Consider the following 27,385-nt stretch of genomic DNA (forward strand, 5'->3'; position numbering starts at 1 on the left):
AGTGTTTCTTTTTACAGTGACCTATTGCAGAGGCAATGAACACCTGAGCAGACAGAGTGGTCCTGCCAAGCTCCTTCCCTGGGAACCACACTCAGCATGTCAGCATCAAGCTCTCACAGCTTTGAAGTGTGTCTGTGAGCATCTCCATTTATTTTGTGCATCCATTAACAAGATGTGCCCTAACGTATCAGAAAAGCCCAAGACAGGTCCAGAAATGCTCACAAAATTTTCCATTTAAATACATCGTAATTGCTTCTTTGCTTCATACCATTTCATAGGAACACTCTATATTCAGATAACAGGAGATGTCTGTGTAGATCTAGTTTCAACAAAGCTAAATTTACCTCCTCCCCCATCAGAGATGACCTATGGGACATCTATCTGTGTAGCATCAGAAACATTTTCCCCTTTTTCTTGGAAAAGCCCCCAGAGAAACCACTAAGAGTTGTTATATAGCGTTCCTAACCAATGCTGTACAATTTCCTGAGCAATACCAGTTACAAATGGGGATTTTAAAACACCAGGGTGGGTGTGGGTGATCCAGAGGGAAAAATATATATAAAGATGTACAGAAAATCTGCAACTAGATAGCAGGGATTGGATTTAGAGGGTGGCTGAATGTGGAGGACTAGTTACCTCATTCTTGAGACTTCTGAAACCAAAGGGATTCACAAACTGCCTTTATGAGGGAGGAGAAGTGGGGGAAAAATTAGGTGTGGTTTAGGCACAGTAGTGCTCAGGTGATAAGGACCAAAGAGGTAATATTATAGGCAAGCAAATGTCTGCACAATAATAGAAAAGCAATCAAAATCAGAACTTTGGAAAAGACTGCACAATAATGTCTTCTCCCTGTGGATGGAACAGTCTTCCTTGAGAAATGGTAAAATCTCTACCAGTGAAAATGAATTAGCGCAAGAGTTGGAAGGAATTCCAGTGATAGTGGACCCCAACTTCCCCATGACAACATTCGTGATATATGTCATCCTCCCTTTGCTTTAATACATCTGATGACAGGAATCTTTTTGTCTTACTAGGGATTTCTATCTGCATGAATGAATAACAATCCGACAACCCTAATCTACTTTTCTATAACTTTTCTTGTTCATCATATGTATGACCTTCAAGTGTGCAAAATAATACAAAAGGAAATTACTTGCCTTTACTGCAAGTACTCAAGCCAGTTTTAATTATCTCCAATTTCACAACAAAAAGAAAGAAAGAAAAAAGAAACAAAACAAACAAACAAACCAACAAACAAAATCTTTAGGATTCCAAGCATCTTGCAACCATGTTTCCCATACTCCAGATACTCTGATATTTCCATACACACACTAATTTGTTAAGGTATTTATATACAAGCAAGAGGATCAACCAAAAAGGACATTTTGAAATCCATCCATCCATCCATTCATTCTACAACTCTTTTCTTGTGCCAGTTACTATGTTAAGTGCAAGAGACAGCAGTGAACAAAATAGACAGCAATTCCTGTGCATATAGATTTTTAAAATTCTGGTGAGCGACCAAGGAACATGGTAATTGCTGTGGAGTACAGAAAATGTGGCGAGGAAGAGATTATGCCAAGTTTGGCAGAGGTCTAGGGTTTGCGGTTTTGGATTAGGGTAAGGAAAAGCCTTACCTTGGGTCTGACACTGAGATCAGACCTGGAACTGGTGAAGGTATTTAGTATGGTATTTTCTGGCAAATAACAAAGCAGACAGTGAAAGTGGCAAGTGGAAATGCCATGGATTGTACACATGCTTGCTGAATTTGAGAAGAATCCAGTAGGCACGGAGAGGCTGAGGGGATCAGGGTTAGAGCAGTGGGAGGCAATCCTAGAGATGCCAAAGAGTTCTAATTGTACAGGATGTTGTAAATAAATACAGGGATGTCACTTTTGGTCTGAGTGAGATGTAAGGAGCCTAAAGGTTTATGGAATGCCTTGATTGTCTCATTTATTTTGTGAAGCAAAATAATGTAATAGTACTAACAATAATTATGAATGCACTATATATTTTGCTTATTATGTTCCAAGTTGTGGTGAAAATTTCCAAGGTATACTTAATGTTTCCATGGTTTGCTCATTTTACAATGGGGCAATTTGCTTTAACAAGCCATCAGTTCTAATCTTTTCATGCTTTCTAGAAAGAAAATTGCTTTCCTCATTTTTATATATTGATATATTGTTTCTATGGCATCATTTCAAAAGGTTTCCACTTGTTCATGTAATGGGTGAGGACAGAATTTTGGGAAGATGGTGGCATAGGAGAACACTGGGCTCACCTCGTCCAGCTGATCACTTAGATTCCACCCACATCTGTGTAAATAACCCAGAAAACCACCAGAAGATTAGTAGAACGGACTCTCCAGAGCCAAGCATAGACAAGAGGCTCACAGAAGAGGGTAGGAAGGGCAGAGGGGCCATGCATGCTACATGGACTGGCGAGAGGGAGCCAGGGCAGTGGAGGGTTAGCCCGCTGGGCAAGGCAGAGCCCCCAAGTCTGGCTTGCAAAAGCGGAGGGGCCAGACTTCATGAGTTCTGATAGCCAGTGGGACTTAACATCTAGAATGTTAAAAGTCAACAGCTCTGCTCTCGGAGAGCAGGGAGGGTGAAAGGATGCTGGGAGGGAGAGTTGTTGAGTCCCAGAAGGACAGAGCTTAGTGGGGGAACAAAGGCGATGGCAAGCGCCATTTCCCTCTCCCATCTCCCAGTCAAAATTCCAAAGAGAACGACTTCCCATCACCAAAATTGTTGGCATCACGCAAACGCCCAACACTGTGCTTCTGTGGATCCATCCCTCCAACCAGCCGCCCTCCCTCCTGGTGCTGCAGGGCCCCTCCTGCAGGAGACCACCCATGGCAAAGCAAGATAAGCCTGCCCCTCCCGCCCCTGTGCACCTAGTGGATCCACCTTGGCTAATATGCCCTGGGCCAGATCCCATCAAAGCAGCACCACAAGCCTGGCAGTGTGCAAGCAGCCCAGACAGGGTCCATACCACTCCACATACAGGGAAAGTGTCCTGTAGTTTGGAGCTACCACAGGGATTACCCAAAATGATGAGACAGGAAAATTCTCCTCAAAAGAGACTCCAGGAAGTAGCAACAGCTAGTGAATTGATCAAAACCAATTTAAGCAATATAACGGAAGAAGAAATTAGAATAATAGTCATACAATTTAATCGCTGGGCTTGAAAAAAGCATAGAGAACAGCAGAGAATCTATTGCTAGAGAGATCAAGGAACTAAAACATAGTCATGATGAAATTAAAAATGCTATAAATGATGTGCAAAATAAAATGGAGGTGGCCATAGCATGGATTGACGAGGAAGAGGGGAAAATACGTGAATTAGAAGATAAAGTTATGGAAAAACAGGAAGCTGAGAAAAAGAGAGATGAAAAAAAATAGGAGTATGAGGGGAGAATTAGAGAACTAAGTGATGCAACAAAACAGAACAATATCAGTATCATAGCAATTCCAGAAGAAAAAGAGAGAGAGAAAGGGGCTGAAGGTATACTTGAACAAATCATAGCTGAGAACTTCCCTGATCTGGAGGGGAAAAGCCATTAAATTCAAGAGGCACAGAGAACTCCCTTCAGACATAACTTGAATTGATCTTCTAAACTAAATATCATAGTGAAACCGGCAAAATACAAGGATTAAGAGAAAATTCTGAAAGCAGCTAGGGATAAATAGGCCCTAAAATACAAAGGTAGACACATAAGAGTAATAGCAGACCTATCTACTGAAACTTGGCAGGCCAGAAATGAATGGCAAGAAATCTTCAATGTGATGAACAGAAAAACCATGCAGCTGAGAATCCTTTATCCAGCAGTCTGTCATTCAAAATAGAAGGAGAGATTAAAGTTTTTCCAAACAAACAAAAACTGAAGGAATTCATCACCACTAAATCAGCCCTACAAGAGATACTAAGGGGGATTCTGTGAGTGAATTGTAGCAAGGACCAGAAAGTACCAGAGACATCACTACAAGCATCAAACCTACAGACATCACAATGACTCTAAACCCATATCTTTCAATAACAACACTGAATGTAAATGGACTAAATGCGCCAACCAAAAGACATAGCATATCAGAATGGATAAAAAAAACAAGACCCATCTATTTGCTATCTACAAGAGACTCATTTTATACCTGAGGACACCTTCAGATTGAAAGTGAGGGGATGGAGAACTATCTATCATGCTATGGAAGTCAAAAGAAAGTGGGAGTAGCCATACTTAGATCTGACAAACTAGACTTTAAATTAAAGGCTGTAACAAGAGATGAAGAAGAACATTACATAATAATTACAGGGTCTATCCATCAGGAAGAGCTAACAATTATACATGTCTATGCACCAAATATGGGAGCCTCCAAATATATAAAACAATTAATCACAAACATAAGGACCTTATTGATAAGAATGTGGTCATTGCAGGGGACTTTAATACACCACTTACAACAATGGATAGATCATCCAGACACAGGTTCAATAAAGAAACAAGGGCCCTGAATGATACATTGGATCAGATGGAATTGATATATATAGAATATGTATATTTAGAATTATTTATTAGAATTCTGCATCCCAAAGCAACAGAATATACTTTCTTCTGAGTGCACGTGGAACATTCTCCAGCATAGATCACATACTGGGTCACAAAACAGCCCTTCATAAGTATACAAGAATTGAGATCATACCATGCACACTTTCAGACCACAATGCTATGAAACTTGAATTCAACCACAGGAAAGATTCTGGAAAACCTCCAAAAGCATGGAGGTTAAAGAACACCCTACTAAAGAATAAATGGGTCAATGGGGCAATTAGAGAAGAAATTAAAAAATATATGGAAACAAATGAAAATGAAAATACAACCCAAATGCTTTGGGATGCAGCAAAGACAGTCCTGAGAGGAAAAAACGTTGCAATCCAGGCCTATCTCAAGAAACAAGAAAAATCCCAAATACAAAGTCTAACAGCACACCTAAAGGAAATAGAAGCAGAACAGCAAAGACACCCCAAACCCAGCAGAAGAAGAGAAATAATAAAGATCAGAGCAGAAATAAACAATAGAGAATCTAAAAAAACTATAGAGCAGATCAATGAAACCAAGAGTTGTTTTTTTGAAAAAATAAACAAAATTGGCAAACCTCTAGCCAGGCTTCTCACAAAGACAGGGAGATGACCCAAATAGATAAAATCATGAATGAAAATGGAATGATTACAACCAATCCCTCAGAAATACAAGCAATTATCAGGGAATACTATGAAAAATTATATGCCAACAAACTGGACAACCTGGAAGAAATGGACAAATTCCTAAGCACCCACACACTTCCAAAACTCAAACAGGAAGAAATAGAAAATTTTAACAGACCTATAACCAGTGAAGAAATTGAATCAATTATCAAAAATCTCCCAACAAATAAGAGACCAGGACAAGAAGGCTTCTCAGGGGAATTCTACAAGACATGTAAAGCCTATCCTTCTCAAGCTATCCTTGAGATAATACCTATCCTTCTCAAGCTGTTCCAAAAACTAGAAAGGGAAGGAGAACTTCCAGACTCATTCTATGAAGCCAGCATTACTTAGATTCCTAAACCAGAGACCCAGCAAAACAAGAGAACTACAGGCCAATATCCCTGATGAATATGGATGCAAAAATTCTCAACAAGATACTAGCAAACCAAAATCAACAGCATATAAAAAGAATTATTCACCATGATCAAGTGGGATTCATTCCTGGGCTGCAGGGCTGGTTCAACATTTGCAAATCAATCAATGTGATACATCACATTAATAACAGAAAAGAAAAGAACCATATGATCCTGTCAATTGCTGCAGAAAAAGCATTTGACAAAATTCAGCATCCTTTCTTAATAAAAACCCTCAAGAAAGTCTGGATAGAAGGAACATACTTAAACATCATAAAAGCCATTTATGAAAAGCCGACAGCTAATATCATCCTCAATGGGGAAAAACTGAGAGCTTTCCCCGTGAGATCGGGAACATGACAGGGATGTCTACTCTCACCACTGTTGTTTAACATACTGTTGGAAGTGCTAGCATCAGCAGACAACAAAAGGAAGTCAAGGGCATCAAAATTACCAAAGATGAAGTCAAGCTTTCACTTTTTGCAGATGACGTGATATTATACATGGAAAACCAGAAAAGTCTGCTAGAACTGATACATGAATTCAGCAAAGTCGCAGGATACAGAATTAATGTACAGAAATTAGTTGCGTTAGTGTATTCTTATACACTAATAATGAAGCAACAGAAAGACAAATAGAGAAACTGATCCCATTCACAATTGCACCAAGAATCATAAAATACCTAGGAATAAACGTAACCAAAGATGTACAAGATCAGTATGCTGAAATCTATAGAAAGCTTATGAAGGAAATTGAAGAAGATACAAAGAAATGGAAAAACATTCCATGCTCATGGGTTGCAAGAATAAATACTGTTAAAATGTCAATACTACCCAAATCTATCTACACATTCAATGCAATCCCAATCAAAATTGCACCAGCATTATTCTTGAAGCTAGAACAAGCAATCCTAAAATTTGTATGGAACTACAAAAGACCCCTAATAGCCAAAGTAATATTGAAGAAGAAGGCCAAAGCGAGAGGGACCACAATCCCAGACTTTTGCCTCTACTACAGATCTGTATTCATCAGGACATTATGGTATTGGCACAAAACCAGACACCTAGACCAATGGAATAGATTAGAAACTCCAGAATTGGACCCATAAATGTATGGCCAACTAATCTTTGACAAAGCAGGAAAGAACATCCAATGGACAAAAGACAGTCTCTTTAACAAATGGTGCTGGGAGAACTGGACAGCAACATGCACAAGGATGAAACTAGACCACTTTCTTACACCATTCACAAAAACAAACTCAAAATGGATAAAGGACCTGAATGTGAGACAGGAAAACATCAAAATACTAGAGGGGAAAACAGGAAAAAGCCTCTCTGACCTCAGCAACAGCAATTCCTTACTTGACACATCCTCAAAGGCACGGGAATTAAAAGCAAAACTGAACTATTGGGACCTCATCAAGATAAAAACTTCTGCATTGCAAAGGAAACAATCAACAAAATTAAAAGGCAACCAACGGAATGGGAAAAGATATTTGCAAATGACATATCAGACAAAGGGCTAGTATCCAAAATCTATAGAGAACTCACCATATTCCACACCCAAAAACAAATAATCTAGTGAAGTAATGAGCAGAAGACATGAATAGACACTTCTCTAAAGAAGACATCCTGATGGCCAATAGGCACATGAAAAGATGCTCAACATCACTCCTCATCAGGGAAATACAAATCAAAACTGAGATGTTACCTCATTGTATTTACCATCAGGGAAATACAAATACACACTGAGATGTTACCTCATGCTGGTCAGAGTGGCTAAATGAACAAATCAGAAGACTATAGATGCTGGCGAGGATGTGGAGAAATGGGAACCCTCTTGCACTGTTGGTGGGAATGCACACTGATGCAGCCACTCTGGAAAACAGTGTGGAGGTTCCTCAAAAAATTAAAAATAGATCTACCCTATGACCTAGCAATAGCACTGCTAGGAATTTACCCAAGGGACACAGGAGTGCTGATGCAGAGGGGCACTTGAACCCCAATGTTTATAGCAGCACTTTAAACAATAACCAAATTATGGAAAGAGCCTAAATGTCCATCAACTGATGAACGCGTGAAGAAGTTGTGGTTTATATATATAATGGACTACTACTTGGCAATGAGAAAGAATGAAATATGGCCTTCTGTAGCAACATGGATGGAACTGGAAGGTGTTATGTTAAGTGAAATAAGTCATACAGAGAAAGACAGATACCATATGTTTTCACTCTTATGTGGATGCTGAGAAACTTAACAGAAAACCATGGGGGAGGGGAAAGGGAAAAAAAAGTTACAGAGAGGGAAGGAGGCAAACCATAAGGGACTCTTAAATACTGGGAATAAACTGAGTGTTGATAGGGAGTGGGAGGGAGGAGAGGGTAGGTGATGGGTATTGAGGAGGGCACCTGTTGGGATGAGCACTGGGTGTTGTTTGGAAACCAATTTGACAATAAATTTCATATTTAAAAAAAGACATACCCAGGGATACAGGTTTTGGTAAAATTAAAAAAAAAAAAAGGTAATGGGTGAAAACACACAAACCAGCCACTTATATAGAAACAACCTTAGGGTAAATTTCTCTCTCTTTTCTACCCCGCCCCCCCAACCACACACAATGGAGAGAGAGAAATATGGACAATGAATATTAGAACTTTGGAAAGACTGTTTAGGGGGTAAACTGAAATATAATAAAGGAATATATAAATTAGTTTTTGTAAATGCAATGAAATATACAATATACTGCTGCAGGAAAAATGAATAAGTCAAGTTGCAAACAACAACTAATGAAAAACTTTTAAAAATATAAGATAAAGAGGAGTTTTCTCAAAAGCAAAACAGAAAGAAAGAGACCCAAAGTTATAATTTCAATCAAAAAACTTTCAGGTTAAAACAACTTCCCAGACATAAAAGAAAGGTAGAAAGCTAACTGTTTTCAAAAACAAACAAATTATTTAAAAAACCTTTCACCCTGTCCAGTATAATCTTCAGAGTTATTTGAGGCTAAACATAATATACTAAAGGGAACTAAAAAATTATGAATATTTATATAGCATGGTTATCTACATGGAAATTTGGGAGAAGCAAGAGAAATTGTGAGGATTACACAGAACTTAACAATGTCATTGGTTAAATGCAAGTAGTAAAATCTTTCACGTTTACCAGCAAGAAACAGCCAGATATATAGTGCAAAATGACTGTGGCCATCATTTGTAAGTCATAACCTATTATGTAATTTTTGACCCTTGAAATCATGTCTGATTATTTTGACTTGGAAAATCCAAACTTGAAAGTTGTAGACTTGCAAAGTCTAGATCATACTTAGCCCTATCATACCTGTGTGTAATAAGTAGACACATTTTACCTGTATGTAACAAGGGCTCATATGATTTAATTGATTATAATCCAGTAAACACATCTTCAAGGTCTTCTTGGAAGAAGGAGATTATGTGAGAAGTCAAGAGAACCAGTGTTGTTTAAACCAGAACGATAAATTGGAAATTGGTCAAGGGAGCAGAAACAAGCACTAGTGAACAGCTTAGAATATGAGCATGTGCACAAAGACAGCCTTTACAGAATAAAATCAAGGGAGATCAGGTCTCTGCTATAACGTATGCACTATGTTAGTGTCCTTTTGATTCATTAAGAGGCCCAGGAGTACCTCAGTAGTATCAAATAACAGTGTACAAAAAGATTATTTTTCTCCTAAATTTTATTTATATTGTGCAAAATGCTTGTTCATCTTTTGTCTCAGAATGAAATTAATGTCACTACCATCTTCTTGTATAGGACATTTTTATTGGTATAGAAAGTAACATGCTTTGCAATTGACTATCATGTATGGAGTCAACAGCTCCAGGCTGACACCAAGATACTTCATTCTCAATGGGATTCCTAAACTGGAAGCTGCACACACCTGGATCTCCCTGACATTCTGCATCATGTACATCATTGCTGTCCTTGGGACCTGTGGGCTCATCCACCTCATTAGCCACAAGGAGGTCCTGCATCGGCCCATGTACTACTTCCTGTCCTTGCTGTCCCCTACAGATGCTAATGCATGTACTTTGCGTGTCCCTAATGTTATGTATCTTTTGGTTCAATCTCAAAGGGATCGACTTTAATGCCTGCCTTGTGCACGTGTTTTTCATCCACATGCTGACCAGTATGGAGTGTGGTGTGCTCATGCTTATGGCCTTGGACTGCTATGTGGCTATTTGCTATCCTCTGCACTATTCTACCATCCTTACCAACACTGCGATTACCTAGGTTGGGTTTGCCACCTGCAGTAGAAGTGTGTTGCTCACAATCCCATTTACTTTCCTGATCACACATTTCCCCTTCTGCAGGGGAAACCTCATCCACCACACCTACTGTGACCACATGTCATTGGCTAAATTAACCTGTGGCAACATCAAGATTGATGCTATCTATGGTCTAGTAGCTGTCATATTGATTGCAGGATTTGATATTTTCTGTACCTGCATGTCTTACACTCTGATTATCTGTGCTGTAGTAAATCTGTCATCTGCAGATGCTTGCCACAAAGTCTTTAGCACCTGCACATCACACATAGGTGCTATTGTTATCACCTATGTCCCAGCCTTCTTTAACTTCTTCACTCACCGCTTTGGGGGACGCTCCATACCTCACCATGTTCATATTTTCATAGCCAACCTCTACATGTTGCTGCCTCCCACTTTGAATCCAATTGTCTCTGAAATGAAGACCAAGCAGATTCGTGAAGGAGTGATCAAATTATTTTTTACAGAGAAAGATAATATGAGTATGAGCTAAGTCTATGTTATAAAATTCTGCATTTAGTGTTAGGGTAAAGAAAAACATTCTGGAGGAAATGAATAGATGCAGAATTCACAACCATGATGTCAGGAGAAACTACCTGTCAATATTCTGCTATAATATTTATGAAATAATCACAAAACTTTTAATCTGAGACTTTTAATTTGAAAGAAAAATAAAATCAATAGGAAAAAATATTATTTTCCACACAGGTAAACTTTAGTTAGTCCTGGTGAATGAGTTCAGAGAATGGAAAATCTAGAATTTGAAGTAAACTTTTGACGATTAATGCTTTTCGTCTAAGGCACTCTGTGGGAGTGTATAGAAAAGAACAAAGACGGTCAGATAGCTGAGAGACTCCAGAAGAATGGACAGTTTACATAGGTGCAGGGAAGCCAGAAACACTCGCCTACAATGTTTGTGCTGAATTCCAAGGGTACTGCCATCCCTTTTAAGCCATATTTATGTGAAACTTGTATAGCTTAGAGAACAAATTCCTCCTTGTCTGCTCATTTATTACTGATGTTCTGCTGCCTGGGTAATTATTTGGATTTCTATTTATGTATTCATGTACATACAAATGAAGCCGGAGTAAATATGATTATTGGAATTCATCGTAATCTGGGAAGTACCCTTTGGAGTTGATATCAAGTAGAATTTTGAGAAACACAATGGACATATGTGGCAGGTATTGAGTAAAGGCTTCATGAGTAGAAGAAAGGAGACTTAAAGAAAATCTATATAATTTTCCAGTCAAGGGTGTCTGGGCTTGACTGCTTTATTTGACTTTAATACTGGGGGAGAAATAGTGATCAGGGACATTGAAGAAAGGAGTATTTTATTTAGATTTCTGGAAATACCAGAGAAAAAATATCAGAAGTGAATGATAAATGTAGTATTCAGAAAGAGTGAGACTGAGTGAAAAGTGAAAAAGAATGAGAGCATAACCCAAGAAGTAATTGGAGTAATAGAATGTGATCAGGGAATGGACACAAATAGATAATTAGGTGGAAATATTAATTATATTGATAAATATTATATTCATATTACCTGCAAATATGTTGAATATATTTTATTACATTATATATAGTCAAATGATTGTAAAATGTATTATTCACATCATGTATTTTGCAATGTAATTTCACATTTGTAAGAAAAACCCATTTTGTTTTGTTTTGTTTTATTTAATACTAACATAACAGTGCCTCTATGTAATGTAACTTGTGGACTTAAAATCAGTAAAGTTGCTGTATCTTGGAATTATGTTTTTGGATTTTGTAAATTTTACTCATTGGGGAATTTTATTTAAGCAACTAAAATAAAATACTTTTCCTAAACTGCTATTTAAAAAATTAAATATTGGGGTCGCCTGAGTGGCTCAGTCAGTTAAGCATCTGACTTTGGCTCAGGTCATGATCTCACGGTTCACGAGTTCGAGCCCCAGGCTTGGTGCTGACAGCTTGGAGTCTGCTTCGGATTCTGTGTCTCCCTCTCTCTCTCTGCCCCTCCCCTGCTCACACTCTGTCTCTCTTTCTCAAAAAATAAATAAACATTAATTTTTTTAATTATATATTGGGTCAGGTACTATAATAATGCTTCATGTATAGTATTTCATTGAACTTTAAGTCAAAACCATGGGATAGCTATAATTGTCCTCATATAGAAGAGGAATATGAGCCACACAAACAGCAGGACTGGATGAATCTCAGAAGATGAAGACTAAAATTTAAATGCAATCATGTTACTAGGCCTATGTTTTGGGGTGAGAGTGTGGGGGTGCTATTTGTTGCAATAGCAGCAAAGCAAAACTTGAACACAAAGTTACAAATGTGGAGAAATAAAATGTAAAAAAATAACATTTATCTGAGGCACATGAGTAACAATCCCCAATTAATTTTATGCCATTAAATTAATGGAAATTAAGTGTTAAGGAAGGGTTAAGGAAAGGGTTAAGGAAAATAACAACAGCAGTATACCTCTGAAAACAAAGAATCACAACTGAACTAGAACCAGCAGTCCAGAATAGTTGAGATTTTTAAATTATAAGGTAGATCATGATGGAAGGAAGTTCTATACAGTATTCATGGGAGGGAGGGAGGGAGGCAAGGAGGGAGAGAGAGAGAGGGAGAGAAAGAGAGAGAGAGAGAGAGGATTAAAGTACAGGAGAGGAAAAGACAGCAAAAAATTGTGGAAGACACTTCATTTCAAATTCCATCTCCTGCCCAAGGTCCTGCCCAGGTCCAAGTTGTGAGCACAGCTCAATGTGCCTGGAGAGGCCCCACACCCCCACATCAACCTCACATAGTTTGATTAGCTCCAGAAACAAGGTATCAGGTATAGAGTACTCACACTTAGACTTCAATTTAATTCAATCAAAATTCTTTTCAAACTAATAGACGGTAATATTCCCAAAAGGAAGGAAATGGAAAGAAATGACAAGGTGACATGTCACCTTGCATAGTGAAATTATCCTGTTCCTGAAGCATCTCCAGAACCATTTGGCCCGCCATTCAGACTGCTCATATATGCAGACGTACAGAGATTCAGACAATGGAACAACAAAACAAACCTTAAAGATGGAGGACCCAAACAGCGAGCATTCCACAGGACCCCTCCACAAGTGTCTACTAAGCACAAGTTGTGTTTCTCTTTTATTGAACTGGCAAAATTAAGCCAAAATATGCTTGGAATCTTATCTCACCCTTTCCCTGAGTTCTCTTAGTATCAATGAATAACAAATTTGCTTTTCCTTGAAAAGAAAAATATCAAAGACACTGCTTGTATTTTCAAATAACTTAAACTATTTTCAGGGCACCTGAATGGCTCAGTCGATTAAGCGTCCGACTTTGGCTCAGGTCATGATCTCATGATTTGTGAATTCGAGCCCCTATTCAGGCTCTGGGCTGACAGCTCAGAGCCTGGAGCCCACTTTGGATTCTGTGTCTCCCTCTGTCTGTCCCTCCGCTGCTTACACTGTCTCTCGCATTCTCTCAAAAATAAAGAAACATTTAAAAAAAAAAACCTATTTTCAAAGAAGTTTTACAGAAAATCTGAAAAATGAAAGACTGCACAAGATTGACTCAATTATTTTGTGAGATGATTATACGTGAGAATTTTGAATTCAACATTTCTACATTTTAGATAAGGAGTCAGAGGCATTCCAGTCAACAGAAAAGAGGTTTGATATTGGCCTGGGGTTTCCCCTGGTTCCTGTGAAGCAATAAATATGTGTAGAAACTAGATAATTATTCACGTCTATCTACCAGTTGGGTAGATAAATTATCAATGCAAAGATATTTTTATCCAGCCCAATGCCATCTTCACGTACTGCAACATACCATAAACTTCTAAATCGCAATAGGGCATAGAGGGCAGTAGGCTAATGTGCACTAAGTGGTGCTGATTGTGCAGAGAAGAAAAATTGTAGATGCGGAGGGGGGCATTTGCCTAAGTATAGTTTTCAAAAGTGAAGTACTGCAACCTGTTGTAGTGATAAGAACTCTGGTTGCAGTTAAAGCCAGGAGTTTGGGGGTCATAAAAGAGGACAGTCCAGAGGGACAAAGGAGAGAGAGAGAAGGGGCGGAATAGAAGGGAAAGGAGGAGAGCTGATCACACTCTGAATATTGTACAGGAAGACATGGTACAATGCAAAAGAACAAGCAGCGATGATTTTAAGGAAAGGAAAAGGACAGATTTGGAGGAGGGGTGCAATATTCTCCACGTCTTATTACTACAAGTATAGGCACTTCATTTAGACTAACATCTGTATTAATTGTTATCTTACAAGTATATAGTTATTGAATATTACACATAATAACTATAAAATGAGTAAATGAAGTACACAAAACTTTTTATTTTTGTAAGATTTTATTTTTGAGTAATCTCTATATCCAAGGTGGGGTTCAAACTCACAACCCCGAGATCCAGAGTAGCATGATCTACCAATCGAGCCAGCCAGGCACTCCTGAGGTATAGAAAACTTTTTAGGGTGGTTATTCCTCTGTATTTGGATTTACAAGTGATTTTCTAACTTTTTAATACTTTTCTGTGTTTTCCAGAGTTTCTACATAAAGGACGTATTTCTTTAGTAATAAGAGAAAAACAGGTTTTAAGTTTATTTGTGTCTTTTGAGAGAGAGAGAGAGAGCAAGCAAACTTGAGCAGGGGAGGGGTAGAAAGAGAGGGGGAGAATCCCAAGCAGGCTCCACTTTGTCAGCGTGGCCCGATGTGGGGCTCCAACTCATGAACCGGGAGATCATAACCTCAGCAGAAATCAAGAGGCTGACATTTAACCCACTGCACCACACAAGTGCTCTGAGGGGAAAAAAAAAGTTATTGATGTTCATCACCACATTTGGTGGTCACATTTCTCACTTGGGAAAAGGCATTAACTTTAATGCGTTTTGTTTTTGTTGTTCCCTTTTCTACTCAGAAGCTTCTAAATATACCTCTGTTACCACCAGGCCAGAAGTTTATTCTCTTTCAATGAGAATCCCTCTGAGACATCTAATTCTGGAGCCTCAGTCTACCTGGGACATCTCACTGGAGATTCTCCAGGGAAACAAAAATCCTATGTAAGAAGATGTCATCCCAGATTTTGAAGAACTCCTAAGTATTCTCAGCCATGAATAGAATTGTGCCTAACACTGAGGTGAGTTTGGGGAATTTTCACAAATGGTTATTTTAGGAAAGGTAACAACATTGATGGCTAAGAACACAATGGCCTAGAATATGCAGACAGTTTTAAAAATAGACATTAGCAAGGGGCAGTGAATTTCTCTTTCCCTTTCACTTCTGTAGGGGTAATGAGTCTCTTTCTTCCTGTGTGGCTTCTGCTGGACTCTTACTTTCCAGTCACCCACTCATTTTATTGTGGTGTTCACATAAAAGACAGCGGACATGGGAGATTGTAATCTTTACATTTCTCTGGTCTAGGGCAATGAAATGCTGGTTCCTCCATGGGGGGACATTTCTGGAGAGGTCTGGGAGAACTCTCTCACAAGAAGAGTTTATTTACATGAGAAGCAATCACCTTAGGAGCCAAAGACCATGAGCCAGTGAACCTTGTATTCTTTTGTATACTCTTTCCGTGGTGACTTCTATGTACCCTGGCCAATACGAGTGGACACAAGAGTGATTTCCAGATGATTTAGGTAACAGGAATCTATGCCTTGTGTCTTTAGAGCCATGTGCTACATGTCATCGTATTGCAAGTTTCTACACAGCCCTGCTGGATGGGGGATTGTTCGGCATTGATTTGCTGCATGGAAAGGTGCCCACCCAGAGCTTAAGGACCATTTTATTTTTTCAATGGAGAGAAATAGTTGACCATTTGGTACCTACAACTTTCCTCAAACATCCCTGAATCTGTAAATTCCTTGAACCATCACTCAGTTCTATTTTCTTTGCAAGTATTAGCAATCCAAAAATATGATATTATCTTTCTTACTGATAAACTGTCCAGTTATAATAAAAGAAATATTATTTACATTAAGCATTATAGACAATTAGTAATCCTTAGAACTTCAAGGGCTTCCTAAATATAAAGCTTGTAGTAAATGTGGCTTGGAAACTAATTTAAGAAAATGCGGAAAAGCAGAGAAGCCATTTATGAAGTTGGGGGTATCTGATTGAATTCATCACTTTAGTAAAATTTTTACAAAAATTCCATAAAACTTGCTAATGATTTAGAAGCAGAAGTACTTTTGTTCTTCTCAAGAACTTCCTTTGAAATTTCATTGTGTAAAAAAGCATGATATTGATATCAGATACTAAGTTCTTACTAATTCAAACAATCATTTGTTCACATATATTTTTATTGAGTATCTAAAATGTGTTCCCTTAAGCACGTTATAGGGAACATTATGGGAAGACTTTACCTGGATTATTAGCTTTCTTCATAATCTTCAAGGCAGGACAAAAGTCCTGTTGATAAGAACTAGTCGGATTAGGGTGATCCTCGAAACATACTCACATGATCATAGTGACAAGACTCAGAAAGAATCTGAGAGGAGAGAATAAAAGTGGCATATTGGAAGACAATTATGGTCCAGTTCACAGAATGTGGAGGAATATAAGAGGTGTGCTGGAACTTTAGAAAGTGAGGGTAGATACTTAGACAAAATATTCAATGAGACTCCAAGTAGTACTGTTTAGTTATTTTTAGACACCACCGTTCAAAGACTGTCTTGCTAGAGTAGAGGAAAAAAATAACAAGCTGCTACCATGACAAGGTTCATGGCATTTGTGAATATTATTACCTGAACTACTCCCTCTTATGTGGTTTCTAAGCCCACCTCTCTCTCTCCTATGCAGAAAGCAAATGCTGACAAAGAGCATAAAATGCTCTCCTCTTCTCCACAGTCATGTGTGGGGAAAACAGCTCCAGCCTGACCCCGGGATTCTTTATCTTGAATGGGATTCCTGGGCTGGAAGCTGCACACACCTGGATCTCCCTGCCATTCTGCTTCATGTACGTCATCGCTGTCGTGGGGAACTGCGGGCTCATCTACCTAATCAGCCATGAGGATGCCCTGCACCGGCCCATGTACTACTTCCTGGCCCTGCTCTCCTTCACAGATGTCACCCTGTGCACCACCACTGTACCCAATATGCTGTGCATATTCTGGTTCAACCTCAAGGAGATTGACTTTGATGCCTGCCTGGCTCAGATGTTTTTCGTCCACATGCTGACTGGGATGGAGTCTGGGGTGCTCATGCTCATGGCCCTGGACCGCTATGTGGCCATCTGCTACCCCTTACGTTATTCCATCATCCTCACCAACCCTGTCATCGCCAAGACCGGTCTTGCCACCTTCCTGAGGGGTGTGCTGCTCATTATCCCATTCACTTTCCTCACCAAGCGTCTGCCCTATTGCCGGGGCAACTTCATTCCCCATACCTACTGTGATCATATGTCTGTGGCCAAGGTGTCCTGTGGCAATTTCAAGGTCAATGCTGTCTATGGTCTGATGGTTGCTCTCCTTATTGGTGTGTTTGACATCTGCTGTATTTCTGTGTCTTACACTATGATATTGAGAGCAGTAGTGAGCCTGTCATCTGCAGATGCTCGTCACAAAGCCTTTAGCACCTGTACATCCCACATATGTGCCATTGTGATCACTTATGTTCCAGCTTTTTTCACTTTTTTTGCCCACCGTTTTGGAGGACACAATATCCCCCACCACATTCACATCATTGTAGCCAACCTTTACCTGCTCCTACCTCCTACAATGAACCCTATTGTTTATGGAGTCAAGACCAAGCAGATCCGAGAAGGTGTGTTCAAGTTTTTACTTGGAGACAAGGTTGTCTTTACTCAAGACAAATGAATTGGAAAATAGACATATTGTTTAGTGGGGGGGGGGGATTAAAAAAAGTGACTAAAATGGTATTAAACACATGAGTCCCTCTAATACGTAGATTCTCTGAAGGCTTTGCAAATATATACTATGGAATATTTCTCCTGTAAAGTTCTGTCAAGGAAGAGAATGCAGAATAAAAAATTATATACCCATTCTTTACAAGTTTTATGTTTTACATAGGGTTTACAGACTCATATGTCTAGTGAGAACTGGCAGGTAGTAAGATGACTGATGCAGATCTGGTGTCAAAGTTCTATTGTGTGAGAGAAGCGGAGGCTATGGGGAGTGATGGGGAGCAAGGATGTGCTCTCTGTAAAGAACTAATTTACACAAATCAAGCATGTTATTGCCATGGGTAATAGGCCCAGTGTTGCAATATCCTCCAGTATTTTAAAGACAAGCTGGATTTAGATGTTTTCTCTCATCTAAAATTGGGTAAATCCAATTTTAATTATTGGATAAATGATTTAAAAATTTTTTAACGTTTATTTATTTTTGAGACATAGAGAGACAGGGCACAAACAGGGGAGGGTCAGAGAGAGAGGGAAACACAGGATCTGAAACAGGCTCCAGGCTCTGAGCTGTCAGCACAGAGCCCGATGCGGGGCTCAAACTCACAGACTGTGAGATCATGACCTGAGCCAAAGTCGGACACTTAACTGACTGAATCCCAGGCACCCCTGGATAAATGATTTTTTAAAAATACCCTATATTTTATTCAAGACATGTCTAGGAGTTATTTTTTCCCCCATTTCAACAGTTCAACCTCCAGTTAGGATGTGCTTATGATATATAATTTTGATCTTTCAGCGAAACAGACAAAAGCAATGAATTAATTGCTAGTATGTGTTATAATTTATTCACTAATTCATTAATTTTTTGGGAAACTTATTTAGGTCATATTATTTGTCATACCTTAGTTTTCATGAAGATGAGACCACCCCTTGCCTCAGGGTGCTCAGAAGCTAGGCTCTGGCCAAGGATGCACAAGAGGAATCGTAAGTGAAAGAAAGAAGAGGTGTGATAAAAATTTATGCAGTATGGAAAGAAGAAAAGTTGGTAGGGAAGGGTTGGGGGCAACATGAATTTTGTATTCAGATAGTCCCAAAATTTAAATCTTGTGTCCTAATTTCTAGTCATTAGACTTTAACAGGCTATTTTAATCTCTCTAAATTTCAGCTTCTATACTTTTTATTGATTGGGGGAAAAACATACCACAAACATTTATCTGTCTGGTTAAATGCTCTAATGTAAAAAACAAAAAACAAAAACAAAACTTTAGTATAATTTCTAATATATACTAACTACTTAAGTTATACTGAGATTGTTGTTATTATTATAACCTATGTGTTTCAACTCTGATTCCTTCTGAACATCGTAATTTGAGGAGAAATCTTTCCAATTATATAGGCAGTAGAAAATCAATTTTATTTTATCTCCCAAACATGTCATCAAAATCAGCCAACAAGGTTTTCTGGATACCTTCTATGTGACTGACTCCATGTTATGCACCGAAAAATATAAATGAATACAAGAACACTAATGCATTTCTAGTCTAGTAGAAGACATAAAATGCAGTTGAATTATTATTTTAAAATGGTAACAAGGTCATTGTACAAAAACATTATTACAAAATTCATGAAAATTAAGTGCTTATCAACGGCCATTAGGGATGGTAGGTAAAGATTTTACAGAGAAGGCACTAGATGAGCTGAGTCTTGATATGTGTGTAAGTATTTTAAAAGAAAGAGTGGATGGGGATTATTATTTTTAAAAATGCAAAATAGTGAGGCTAAACAATCATCGCCATTCTGAGCCTAGAGATGTTTCACGGTGACGGGAGATAAACAAGAAAGGAGGAGGAGCAAAAGACTGGGTTGGAAAGGCAGATGGAGGCACCACCCGGAAGTGCCCTATGAGTTTCAGCATGACCTCAGTAGGCCAGCCGCTGTTCTTCAACTTTGAGAGATACTAAGTTCTTAGAATTGCCCTTGACCTGAAAGCAGTTACAGCCTCATTTGTCACTTGCCTGGACTCCTCAGATCTCCAACATAACCTCTGCCTCTTAAGCCTGTCTTGCTCTCTTTCTTCCTTCTCCAAAGTTCTTCTCTCATTCCTAGAAAGTCCATTTCTCAATTTCTACTCACTTCTTCAGCACCCCACAAGAGCTTCCCAGCATTTGAGTCATTCCAGCCAAGGGAAGATTCCTTATGTATTCCTCCTGAGTTACTTTCTGTCAAAGGGTTGACAGCTTGACCCCACAGAAAAATGGCTTTCAAGAAAATAGTAAGAACAGCAAGAAACATACCCAGAATTTATTTTCCACGTACTTTTCCAAGAATTGTATACGTATTTGATCCTAAAAACAACTATCAGAATGATGCTGTTTTATGCCCAGTTTACAGATAAACAATCTGAGGCACAGAGAGGTTAAATGACTAAATGAAAGCCACATACCCAGTAAGAGACAGAGCATGGATTTAAACTCAGGCCATTTGGTTTCAGAGTCTTTGATTGTAATGTCTATAATGTACTGTGTGGTTTCTCCAAGAGATCAAAAACTTAAGGGTTTGTGGCTCACTCTTTATGACTGGGATGGTGAAAAGTCCCGTGATGACCCTGCACTACCTCAAATGATTTATTTTATATTTTTTTGGACAAAATGACATACTAAAATACAGAGGCCCGACATCAGATTCTTCAAGGTGCCTCACAGGACAGTGTCATGAGCAAACATTATTATTGCCTCTTTTCTGGTTCACTCTGACAGATGCCTGCTACAAAGAGCCTGAGGACAAATTTTTGCAAGTAAATACCTCACATGGAAACTTCTGGACTTGCTCCCACCATGAATGTAAATATCAATTCCTTGTTCCAATGGGACCAAATCAAAGATGACCTGAAGACCATATTTGCAAGTGTTGCCTAGTACTCATGATTTTCTTTACCTTGCTCTCATTTTTTTAGTGGTAGTTCTATTTTAAGATACATTTTTTAAAAATTTTTATTTATTTATTTTTAAATATGAAATTTATTGTCAAATTGGTTTCCATACAACACCCAGGGCTCATCCCAACAGGTGCCCTCCTCAATGCCCATCACCCATCCTCCCCTCCCTCCCACTCCCCATCAACCCTCAGTTTGTTCTCAGTTTTTAAGAGTCCCTTATGTTTTGACTCCCTCCCTCTCTAACTTTTTTTTTCTTCCATTCCCTCCCCCATGGTCTTCTGTTAAGTTTCTCAGCATCCACATAAGAGTGAAACATATGGTATCTGTCTTTTTCTGTATGGCTTATTTCACTTAGCATAACACTCTCCAGTTCCATCCACGTTGCTACAAAAGGCCATATTTCATTCTCATTGCCACATACTATTCCATTGTGTATATAAACCACAATTTCTTCATGTATTCATCAGTTGATGGACATTTAGGCTCTTCCCATAATTTGGCTATTGTTGAAAGTGCAGCTATAAACATTGGGGTACAAGTGCCCCTATGCATCAGCACTCCTGTATCCCTTGGGTAAATTCCTAGCAGTGCTACAGCTGGGTCATAGGGTAGATCTATTTTTAATTTTTTGAGGAACCTCCACACTGTTTTCCAGAGCGGCTGCATCAGTGTGCATTCCCACCAACAGTGCAAGAGGGTTCCCGTTTCTCCACATCCTCGCCAGCATCTATAGTCTCCTGATTTGTTCATTTTAGCCACTCTGACTGGCATGAGGTGATATCTCAGTGTGGTTTTGATTTGTATTTCCCTGATGAGGAGTGATGCTGAACATCTTTTCATGTGCCTATTGGCCATCTGGATGTCTTCTTTAGAGAAGTGTCTATTCATGTCTTCTGCTCATTACTTCACTCGATTATTTGTTTTTTGGGTGTGGAGTTTGGTGAGTTCTCTATAGATTTTGGATACTAGCCCTTTGTCTGATATGTCATTTGCAAATATCTTTTCCTATTCTGTCGGTTGCCCTTTAGTTTTCTTGATTGTTTCCTTTGCTGTGCAGAAACTTTTTATCTTGATGAAGTCCCAATAGTTCATTTTTGCTTTTAATTCCCTTGCCTTTAGGGATGTGTCAAATAAGAAATTGCTGCGGCTGAGATCAGAGAGGTTTTTTTCCTGCTTTCTCCTCTAGGGTTTTGATGTTTTCCTGTCTCACATTCAGGTCCTTTATCCATTTTGAGTTTATTTTTGTGAATGGTGTAAGAAAGTGGTCTAGTTTCATCCTTGTGCATGTTGCTGTCCAGTTCTCCCAGCACCATTTGTTAAAGAGACTGTCTTTTGTCCATTGGCTATTCTTTCCTGCTTTGTCAAAGATTAGTTGGCCATACTTTTGTGGGTCTAATTCTGGAGTCTCTATTCTATTCCATTGTCTATGTATCTGTTTTTGTGCCAAAACCATGCTGTCTTGATGATTACAGCTTTGTTTTTAGTTAGAGGCTAAATTCTGGGATTGTGATGCCTCCCACTTTGGTCTTCTTCTTCAAGATTACTGTGGCTATTCGGGGCCTTTTGTGGTTCCATACGCATTTTAGGATTGCTTGTTCTAGCTTCGAGAATAATGCTGGTGCAATTTTGATTGGGATTGCATTGAATGTGTAGATAGATTTGGGTAGTATTGACATTTTAACAATATTTATTCTTCCAACCCATGAGCATGGAATGTTTTTCCATTTCTTTGTATCTTCTTCAATTTCCTTCATAAGCTTTCTGTAGTTTTCATATACTGATCTTGTACATCTTTGGTTACGTTTATTCCTAGGTATTTTATGATTCTTGGTGCAATTGTGAATGGGATCAGTTTCTCTATTTGTCTTTCTGTTGCTTCATTATTAGTGTATAAGAATACACTAACGCAACTAATTTCTGTACATTAATTCTGTATCCTGCGACTTTGCTGAATTCATGTATCAGTTCTAGCAGACTTTTCTGGTTTTCCATGTATAATATCACGTCATCTGCAAAAAGTGAAAGCTTGACTTCATCTTTGGTAATTTTGATGCCCTTGACTTCCTTTTGTTGTCTGCTGATGCTAGCACTTCCAACACTATGTTAAACAACAGCGGTGAGAGTAGACATCCCTGTCGTGTTCCTGATCTCACGGGGAAAGCTCTCAGTTTTTCCCCATTGAGGATGATATTAGCTGTCGGCTTTTCATAAATGGCTTTTATGATGTTTAAGTATGTTCCTTCTATCCAGACTTTCTTGAGGGTTTTTATTAAGAAAGGATGGTGAATTTTGTCAAATGCTTTTTCTGCAGCGATTGACAGGTCATATGGTTCTTTTCTTTTCTGTTATTAATGTGATGTATCATGTTGATTGATTTGCAAATGTTGAACCAGCTCTGCAGCCCAGGAATGAATCCCACTTGATCATGGTGAATAATTCTTTTTATATGCTGTTGATTTTGATTTGCTAGTATCTTGTTGAGAATTTTTGCATCCATATTCATCAGGGATATTGGCCTGTAGTTCTCTTTTTTTGCTGGGTCTCTGTCTGGTTTAGGAATCTAAGTAATGCTGGCTTCATAGAATGAGTCTGGAAGTTCTCCTTCCCTTTCTAGTTTTTGGAACAGCTTGAGAAGGATAGGTATTAATCTCCACTTTACATGTCTGGTAGAATTCCCCTGGGAAGCCATCTGGTCCTGGACTCTTATTTGTTGGGAGATTTTTGATAACTGATTCAATTTCTTCACTGGTTATGGTCTGTTCAAATTTTCTATCTTCCTGTTTGAGTTTTGGAAGTGTGTGGGTGCTTAGGAATTTGTCCATTTCTTCCAGGTTGTCCAGTTTGTTGGCATATAATTTTTCATAGAATTCCCTGATAATTGCTTGTATTTCTGAGGGATTGGTTGTAATCATTCCATTTTCATTCATGATTTTATCTATTTGGGTCATCTCCCTGTCTTTGTGAGAAGCCTGGCTAGAAGTTTGCCAATTTTGTTTATTTTTTCAAAAAAAAAAACAACTCTTGGTTTCATTGATCTGCTCTATAGTTTTTTTAGATTCCCTATTGTTTATTTCTGCTCTGATCTTTATTATTTCTCTTCTTCTGCTGGGTTTGGGGTGTCTTTGCTGCTCTGCTTCTATTTCCTTTAGGGGTGCTGTTAGATTTTGTATTTGGGATTTTTCTTGTTTCTTGAGATAGGCCTGGACTGCAATGTATTTTCCTCTCAGGGCTGCCTTTGCTGCATCCCAAAGCGTTTGGATTGTTGTATTTTCATTTTCATTTGTTTCCATATATTTTTTAATTTCTTCTCTAATTGCCCCCATTGACCCATTCATTCTTTCATTCTTTTTTTTTTTTTAATTTTTTTTTCAACGTTTATTTATTTTTGGGACAGAGAGAGACAGAGCATGAACGGGGGAGGGGCAGAGAGAGAGGGAGACACAGAATCGGAAACAGGCTCCAGGCTCCGAGCCATCAGCCCAGAGCCTGACGCGGGGCTCGAACTCACGGACCGCGAGATCGTGACCTGGCTGAAGTCGGACGCTTAACCGACTGCGCCACCCAGGCGCCCCTCTTTCATTCTTTAACCTCCATCTTTTGAAGGTTTTCCAGACTTTTTCCTACGGTTCATTTCAAATTTCATAGCACTGTGGTCTGAAAAAGCATAGGTCTTTTTCCTATGGTTCATTTCAAATTTCATAGCATTGTGAGCATGGCATGATCTCAATTACTTTATATTTATTAAGGGCTGTTTTGTGACCCAGTATGTGGTCTATGCTGGAGAATGTTCCATGTGCACTCGAGAAGAAAGTATATTCTGTCGCTTTGGGATGCAGACTTCTAAATATATCTGTCAAGTCCATCTGATCCAATGTATCATTCAGGGCCCTTGTTTCTTTATTGATCCTGTGTCTAGATGATCTATCCATTGTTGTAAATTGAGTATCAAAGTCCCCTGCAACTACCACACTCTTATTAATAAGGTTGTTTATGTTTGTGGTTAATTGTTTTACATATTTTGGGGCTCCCGTATTCGGCGCATAGACATTTATAATTGTTAGCTCTTCCTGATGGATAGACTCTGTAATTATTATATAATGCCCTTCTTCATCTCTTGTTACAGCCTTTAATTTAAATTCTAGTTTGTCTGATATAAGTATGGCTACTCCAGCTTTCTTTTGACTTCCAGTAGCATGATAGATAGTTCTCCATCCCCTCACTTTCAATCTGAAGGTGTCCTCAGGTCCAAATTGAGTCTCTTGAAGACAGAAAATAGATGGGTCTTGTTTTTTTATCCATTCTGATACCCTATGTCTTTTGGTTGGAGCATTTAGTCCATTCCACTCAGTGTTGTTATTGAAAGATATGGGTTTAGAGTCATTGTGATGTCTGTAGGTTTCATGCTTGTAATGATGTCTCTGGTACTTTCTGGTCCTTACAACATTTTGCTCACAGAGTCCCCCTTAGTATCTCTTGTATGGCCGGTTTAGTGGTTGATGAATTCCTTCAGTTTTTGTTTGTTTGGGAAGACCTTTATCTCTCCTTTTCTGCATGACAGACTTGCTGGATAAAGGATTCTTGGCTGCATATTTTTCTGTTCATCACACTGAAGATTTCCTGCTATTCCTTTCTGGCCTGCCGAGTTTCAGTAGATAGGTCTGCCACTAGTCTTATGGGTCTCCCTTTATAAGTTAGAGCCTCCTTATCCCTAGCTTCTTTCAGAATTTTCTCTTTATCCTTGTATTTTGCCAGTTTCACTATGCTATGTCGTGCAGAAGATCAATTCAAGTTATGTCTGAAGGGAGTTCTCTGTGCCTCTTGGATTTCAATGCTTGTTTTCTTCCCCAGATCAGTGAAGTTCCCAGCTATGATTTGTTCAAGTACACCTTCAGCCCCTTTCTCTCTCTCTTCCTCTTCTGAAATTCCTATTGTACGGATATTGTTCCATTTGATTGCATCACTTAGTTCTCTCATTCTCCCCTCATACTCCTGGATTTTTTTTATCTTTTTCTCAGCTTCCCCTTTTTCCATAATTTTATCTTCTAATTCACTTATTCTCTCCTCTGCCTCTTCAATCTGTGCTATGGCTGCCTCCATTTTATTTTGCACCTCATTTATAACATTTTTTAGCTTCTCATGACTAATTCTTAGTCCCTTGATCTCTGTAGCAATAGATTCTCTGCTGTCTCTATGCTTTTTTTTAAGCCCAGTGATTAATTTTATGACTATTATTCTAAATTCTTATTCCATTATATTTTTTAAATCATTTTTGATCTATTCATTAGCTGTTGCTACTTCTTGGAATTTTTTTTTTTTTGAGGAGACTTCTTCCATTTTGTCATTTTGGGTAGTCCCTGGGGTGACGCCGAACTGCAGAGCACTTCCCCTGTTCTGTCTGGAGTAACTTGTGTTGGTGGGTGGGGCCGCAGTCAGACCCCATGTCTGTCCCCAGCCCACCGCTGGGGCCACAGTCAAACTGGTGTGTACCTTATCTTCCCCTCTCCCAGGAGCAGGACTCACTGTGGAGTGGTGTGGCCCCTGTCCAGGTTACTTGCACACTGTCAGGCTTGTGGTGCTGCTTTGATGTGATCTGGCTTATTAGCCAGGGTGGATCCACAAGGTGCACAGGGGTGGGAGGGCCAGGCTTAGCTCACTTTGCCCTAGGTGGTCTCCTGTTGGAGGGGCCCTGAAGCACTGGGAGGGAGGCAGACCCATGGGAGGGAGGGATCCACAGAAGCACAGGATTGGGTGTTTGCATGGTGCAAGCAAGTTTGGTGATGGGAAATGTTTCCCTTTCGGATTTCGGCTGGGAGATGGGTGAGGGAGATGGCACTGGCCAGCGCCTTTGTTCCCCATGGAGCTGAGCTCTGTCTTCCAGGGCTCAACAGCTCTCCCTCCCATTGTCCTCTTGCCCTCCCGCTCTCCAAGCAGAGCTGTTGACTTATAACACTCCTGATGTTAAGTACTGCTGGCTGTCAGAACTCACAGAGTCTGGCCCTTCTGCTTTTGCAAGCCAGACTCGGGGGCTGTGCCTTGCCGGGCAGGCTGCACCTCCACCGCCTGGCTCCCTCCTGCCAGTGTATGTAGCATGCACCACCTCTCCACCCTTCCTACCCTCTTTCATGGGCCTCTTGTCTGTGCTTGGCTCCAGAGTCTGTTCTGCTAGTCTTCTGGTGGTTTTCTGGGTTATTTAGGCAGATGTTGTTGGAATCTAAGTGATCAACAGGATGAGGTGAGCCTAGAGTCCTCCTAAACCACCATCGTCTCCACTGCAATCTTGATAATATATCGATACATCTTTTTTTTTTTAATGTTTATTTTATTTTTGAGGCAGAGAGAGACAGAGCATGAGCAGGGGAGGGGCAGAGAGCAAGAGGCACAGAATCTAAGCAGGCTCCAGGCTCTGAGCTGTCAGCACACAGCCCGACACACGGCTCAAACTCATCAACTGCGAGATCATGACCTGATTCAACATCAGATGCTCAACCGACTGAGCCACCCAGGCACCTCTATTTTTTTTTTTTTAAATTTTTTTTTCAACGTTTATTTATTTTTGGGACAGAGAGAGACAGAGCATGAACGGGGGAGGGGCAGAGAGAGAGGGAGACACAGAATCG

General features: G+C 39.4%; 1 protein-coding gene and 1 pseudogene across 1 annotated transcript; both read left to right on the forward strand.

Moving 5' to 3' along the window:
- The first annotated feature begins 9,492 nt into the window (after nt 1-9,492).
- On the forward strand, nt 9,493-10,453 carry LOC124505967 (olfactory receptor 52N2-like; annotated as a pseudogene).
- A 6,367-nt stretch (nt 10,454-16,820) lies between these two features.
- LOC124506291 (olfactory receptor 52N2) lies at nt 16,821-17,786 on the forward strand. Its single transcript, XM_047072326.1, has one exon. The coding sequence runs from the start codon at nt 16,821-16,823 to the stop codon at nt 17,784-17,786; it is 966 nt and encodes a 321-aa protein (XP_046928282.1).
- The last annotated feature ends 9,599 nt before the right edge of the window (nt 17,787-27,385 follow it).

Source organism: Lynx rufus, unplaced genomic scaffold (genome assembly GCF_022079265.1).
Source record: "Lynx rufus isolate CCGP_SWC_20201006 ecotype Redwood Valley unplaced genomic scaffold, mLynRuf1.p SCAF_9, whole genome shotgun sequence".
Taxonomy (NCBI): Eukaryota; Metazoa; Chordata; class Mammalia; order Carnivora; family Felidae; genus Lynx; species Lynx rufus.

Excerpts from the sequence above, each read along its gene's own strand:
- LOC124506291 (XM_047072326.1), top strand. The coding sequence starts at position 16,821 with ATGTGTGGGGAAAACAGCTCCAGCCTGACCCCGGGATTCTTTATCTTG.